The sequence below is a fragment of the Oryx dammah genome, unplaced genomic scaffold (genome assembly GCF_014754425.2).
Source record: "Oryx dammah isolate SB20612 unplaced genomic scaffold, SCBI_Odam_1.1 HiC_scaffold_10, whole genome shotgun sequence".
Classification (NCBI taxonomy): domain Eukaryota; kingdom Metazoa; phylum Chordata; class Mammalia; order Artiodactyla; family Bovidae; genus Oryx; species Oryx dammah.
In genome coordinates this window covers 54,170,031-54,176,030 of record NW_024070194.1, presented here as the reverse complement: position 1 = coordinate 54,176,030, position 6,000 = coordinate 54,170,031, and the positions used below count along the sequence as shown (strand labels likewise).

General features: G+C 40.9%; 1 protein-coding gene across 4 annotated transcripts in view; it reads right to left on the bottom strand.

The window, feature by feature from the left end:
* Nucleotides 1-1,790: 1,790 nt before the first annotated feature.
* The window catches only part of FAM107B (family with sequence similarity 107 member B), a 72,512-nt gene continuing 68,302 nt past the window's right edge, over nt 1,791-6,000 (bottom strand). For all 4 annotated transcript variants that reach the window (XM_040248756.1, XM_040248758.1, XM_040248757.1 and 1 more), the window contains exon 4: nt 1,791-4,551. In XM_040248756.1, the coding sequence (XP_040104690.1) occupies nt 4,435-4,551 (117 nt within the window). In that variant the 3' untranslated portion in view covers nt 1,791-4,434. The remainder of the gene's footprint in view (nt 4,552-6,000) is intronic.

Sequence of the window (6,000 nt, the reverse complement as noted above, 5' to 3'; positions counted from 1 at the left end):
TAACCACCACTGAGATGGTAAATAAATGTCCTGTCTTATTTATAAGCATTTATATAGATGTGTACTCTTGCCTGGAAAAGCCCATGGTCGGAGGAGCCTGGTAGGCTGCAGTCCATGGGGTCGCTAAGAGTCAGACATGACTGAGCGACTTCCCTTTCACTTTTCACTTTCATGCATTAGAGAAGGAAATGGCAACCTACTCCAGTATTCTTGCCTAGAGAATCCCAGGGATGGGGAAGCCTGGTGGGCTGCCGTCTATGGGGTCGCACAGAGTCGGACATGACTGAAGCGACTTAGCAGCAGCATGTTGAAGCATGTGTAAGTACTTTGTTCCTTTTTGTGGCTGAACAATATTTCATCACATAGATATACCACATTTGCTTATCCATTCACCAGCTGATAGACAACTGGATTTGTTGGTCCACCCTGGAAATTATAGCACAAGAAGAGTGATAATCAGCAGTGGTCACACACAATAACCAAGCAGAAAAGGAGCTGTAAACATAGAAACAAGTTTAAAAGGACCCAATAGCACATCCAAGGCCATAGCTAGGCACATGTCTCAGAGGAAGCACCACCTGATGACTTTAGGCAGACAAAATCTCAACATGATTCTACTAACTATACAAGATATTGGTAAGGCATACCAGACTCTGGCATTACCATCTTTCTGGGAGAGTGGGAAGACGTTCCAAAACACCTCCAATTAATAATCAGACTGCATTTTTTCATGAGAAGAAAAAAAAAAGGAGAAATTATAATTGTGAGACTGTGAAGTTATCTTATAAAGATTTTATTTACCCTAAGACCTTGGAATAAAACACTTCATTTTTCATTGTATCAGTAAATGTAAGCCTGGTAGTAGTATTCTAATCCTTTTTTTTTAGCTTTACTATAACATTTTAAATCTTATCAAACATATTTACACATTATCGACCAGGGGAGTTTTACAGAAACTAAAGCCTGAGGTGTTAATATGTCTCCAATCAATACTGTGTTAATTGACCTCTGTCTTCTTTCAAACCTATGACTATACTGTAAGAACCACACAATGGTCTAATGAAATGGACCAACAGCCTCAAAACTGTCACCCTGGAAAACAGGCTAGTTATTCCAAGGATGTGGTTATTCCTCAAAATATTTTTGTAGCCCTTCTGCATTGGCCTTTGGAGCTCATGGTATAACTCTAGACATAGAAAATCTTCACTGCCCAGAGTAGATATAATTTTTTAAAACAGTCCAAAGATATTGGAGCTTGGTGAATGAGCTGAGTAGTAATTTGGGGATGAAAAATAAGGGCACAATTATAAAGTAAAGAAATTAGACTCTCCAAGGCTATTACAACCAATAGTATAATGTAATCATGTGTACAGCTTCCCAAAGTGACTTCTTTGAGGATGAAATTAATTTAGCTGAATAAGCAAAATAATTCCATGGTCATACTTATGCCATACGTACTCACAAGCACTAAAACGTGGCCCTTCCAAAAATATATATCCCACTGTTCTACCGAGCTACTTAAAATGCAGAATATTCTGATCTGAAGAACTAACAGCTGCTGCTAAAATACCACATATTCTAAGTGTAACATAATATCTTAGCATGAATTTACTTGACAGAATAAATTGTCAGCCTTGAATGACATAAGGCAAGAGGACATAACTGATTTGGAGGGGGAAGACCATCAGAGGGAAACCCCAGAACTACCTTCTAATCCTTGAATTGAACACAGCATGCCCCCCACATCAGTTCCAGACATCCACCTTAAACAGATCAGACAAACACATCTGTATTTTCCAAGCATGTGGTGATTTTTATTAAGAATAACTTTGGTTCTAAGAATTCCACCCTCAATTCTGTAATACTTTCCATTAAAAACAATTATACAAGAGCAAATACAAAAAATATTAAATTATGAAAACAAATCCATTAAGGCTCCCTTTATATATATTATATACACTCAAACAAGTGAACATTTTTCAGAGTAGAAGAATAAAGTCAACTGTGGTAGCTTAGAAAGCAACACTACCTTCCTACTTGGAGATTAGAAAACACTGAGCTATTTTAAGAAAACCATAGAGTGGAAAAATGGAGCCATTTTTGTCAAAAAGTGGCTCAAAGGCCAAAACTGCTCAGATGTCCGTGAGTCCTAGAGGTTTGGACTCTAGAGTATTGAAGTGTGGGGCAGCGGGGAGGGAGAGAATGATGCCTTTTTAAACTCAAGCTTACGAGCCGAGATGACCTGGTAACTTCACAGAGCTTTTCTATCTGTACATTCCACTGTTTAGCGAGGAAACATCACTTGACACTATTTACAAGTCTTCTTTCAGCCAGACCTCGGACTACCAACCACTACTGATTTTGCAGATTTGTGAGTGAGATTGAGAGGGAAATGCTTTTGGAAGTTAGCTTTTCCCAGTGAAGCATGAATTCTAGGTAAGTTCTAGGAACAGAATTGGTCCTTCTAAAGAAGCCTGTCTGGGCCCTTGAAAATTTTATCAAGTGGCAGAATTTTGCTTCAAGGATACAGGATCTAAAGATCTTGCATATCCAGCTGGATTAAAGGCTATGAGCTAGTCTTGAATCTTCATTTTATAAATCGCATCACTATTTCGTATACACAGAGAAAGAACTCTAGTCAATGTGCAATCAGAAATGTACTTTCAAGATGCTTAGTTAACACACTTTCTTCTCGCAAAAAGAAGAAGGATGGGAAAAAATAGTTATCCTTCCATCCTTCCAAAGCAAATTACTATACAGCAACATTTTATCCTAAGCTCCTCGTATTTTATTCATATAATACTTGCTGATGAAAGAAATAATCTGTTTCAGGTGTAGTCCACGTGTTCTCTGACTAGCAGCATATTATCTATGCATTTACTTTTGTCTTGTTCACATTAGGGACAAATAGAAGCCTAATGGCCCACCGTGAAAACTGCAGAATTCCCAGAGAAAGCTAATTTCTACTAGGTTGATTAAGGATTCAAAAGCTTAGGATCCAGCTTTCTTTGATTCTTGAATTATAAGAAGAGCCTTCAACGTCGAAATTACTGGATGAATCGTTTCTACAGAGAACATACTGGATCCACAACAGATTCTTCTAAACCACCCCAAGTAGAAATGTTTCCCCTGCCCATACTGGTGACAGAGAATGGCTTTTGCATTAAGAATCTGCTGTAAAGTTGGTAACTCGGGGTTCATGTGGAGGATAGTATGCCAGTTGGAGAGCACAGACTGAGTGTGCCCCATGCCCTCAGCTGTTCCTGAGAGATCAACAGTGGTCACAGCGTCATCCTTCCCAACAGTACCACCATCACAAAGGTAGGGATGAGACAGTCTTCCTTCACTAGGAAGAAGGGCAAAGAGCTGGTGATCATTAGAGAATTTCAAAGCTTGCCTTCAAATAATATTCAAAATGCATAAATGCTATAATTCTTCCAGAGACCAGCTCATATTCGTTTCACATCAAAAAGCCCAAAGAACTCTTCCTTCCCAAGCTTCCGGTGGGAGCTTTCCCCATACTGTTCTCAGAAGAAACCGAAAGACTTGAACCCACTCCTTTGATACTGAAGTTGGGCTATTTGGACTAGTTTTTATTCCTCGAAGGGCTGGGAGATTATTTCACATAAAAGGACTAAATGAGCAAGAAATTAAAAACAAAAATGAAACAAAAGCCCTAACAGTTATCAAAGCAATACACGGATTCGTAGGATATACCTTCCCTGAAGTAGAAGGTCACTGTGACGCCTCAGAAAACCAGCAGGAATGAAAATAAGAACAAGATGGACATTTACAGAGTTTTGTTTCTAAATTTTTGTTTCTGTATTTTTACACCTCCTCATCCTATTTCTGAATCTAAATGTCAACAAAGGTAAGAGCTGTGCTCAACATGAATATTAACATTCTCCAGTGTGAAGCCTAAAGTGGGTGAAAGTGTAAATGAGACAAGAAAACGGAACTTACAAACGGTGGATGTAACAGATTCAACATGTTTCCGTGCAGTCTAAATTATTGGATAGATAAGAAAGGAAGAATGAAAGGTGTTTTCTTTAGGTTTTGAAAGAGAAAAGGCTCTGTGCCCCACTAAACTTGGACTGGAAGAAAAACCAAGTAGTGCAACTCTCAAGAATTTATTCCAGTGTCCTCTTCCTTTGTTTCTTGTTGTCGTCTTTTAAAAGTCTTTGAACACAGGTCCACTATTCCACCTTAAGTGCTGGTCAACATCCTTTGTTTGGCGAATAGGAACTGCAACAGTCACAGGTGACTCACCCACCCGGATGAGGGAAAAACCAAAATCAAACCCTTTTGAAAGTAACAGATCCCTGCTGGCTGGGATTTGCTCCAGGGGCTTTGGCCCTGAGCTTAAGCGCTGGGGAGGCCCCGGCACAGGCCTTCTGTGTGCTGGGCTGGGTGCGTGGTCTCTGCAGCCTGGACCTACGACTCCTGGGCTTGCGCCACTTCCTGGCCTGTTCTTCTGAGATTGCCTTTAACCTTCACAAACTCTGGGGCATTTTCTTGCTCTTCTTGCAATTTCTGTTTCTCAAGTTCAAGCTAAAGAGAATTCAGAAATAGGAGAATTATTTACAAAGTATTTACAAAGGGAGAGGTTTTCCAAAACAGTTTTCTCTTCTCAAAGGCCCTAATGACTTCGATTCCCAACAGAAGAAAAGTTTCTCCTGTCTCCACTTTAAATATATTTATATTTTCAGATATGTGGTGGGATCTACGTCCTGGGGTAAGAATTCTGCACAGAAGCAGCAGCCCACTGGTTGTTACTGAAACCCTGGGGGGTGACAAGAACATGAAGATCAAGGCTAAGGATGAAAACAAGAGCTGAGGGAAACACACACATGCTCTCCAGTTGTAAGTGAAGCTGAACTTCACTCATGTGCTTGAGCTCCAGCACTGGGCTGTGAATTCAATGGTAGTCCCTGGCTTTGGCTGTGCCTCTCTGATCTCTTCTAGACCCTCAATAGAATCCTTCTCTTTATCTTGAATGTCTTTTAGTCCACCTGCAGACATCTGTCTCAACTTTTCCTTTCACTGTATATAAACATTTACATCTGATGTGTCTGTGAAATTCTGGACAAAGTAAGTCAGGGAAAGACAAGTACTGTATGATCTCTCTTATATGTGGAATCTAAACACAGAGGGTAAAATGGGGACTAGCAGGGACTTGGGGGGAATGGGAAAGATGCATTTAAGGGTACACACTCGCAACTTTCAGAAAACTAAGATCATGGCATCTGGTCCCATCACTTCATGGAAAATAGATGGGGAAACAATGGAAACAGTGGCAGACTTTATTTTGGGGGGCTCCAAAATCACTGCAGATGGTGACTGAAGCCATGAAATTAAAAGACACTTGCTCTTTGGAAGAAAGTTATGACCAACCTAGACAGCATATTCAAAGGCAGAGACATTGCTTTGCCAACAAAGGTCCGTCTAGTCAAGGCTATGGTTTTTCCAGTGGTCATGTATGGATGTGAAGAAAGCTGAGTGCCAAAAAATTGATGCTTTTGAACTGCAGTGTTGGAGAAGACTCTTGAGAGTACCTCGGACTGCAAGGAGATCCAACCAGTCCATCCTAAAGGAGATCAGTCCTGGGTGTTCATTGGATGTTGAAGCTGAAACTCCAATACTTTGGCCACCTCATGTGGAGAGCTGACTCATTGGAAAAGACCCTGATGCTGGGAAAGATTGAGGGCAGGAGGAAGGAGAAGGGGACAACAGCAGATAAGATGGATGGATGGCATCACTGACTCAATGGACATGGGTTTGGGTGGACTCCGGGAGTTGGTGATGGACAGGGAGGCCAGGCGTGCCACGGTTCTTGGGGTTGCAAAGAGTCGGACACGACTGAGCGACTGAACTGAACTCGCAAGTAGAAGATAAATCCTGGAGACCCAATACATAGTCCAGGGATTACAGGGAGCAAAGTGATTATAAACATGAACATTAAGAAACTAGAACGCTCCCCACCACTAGCTGCTGCTGCTG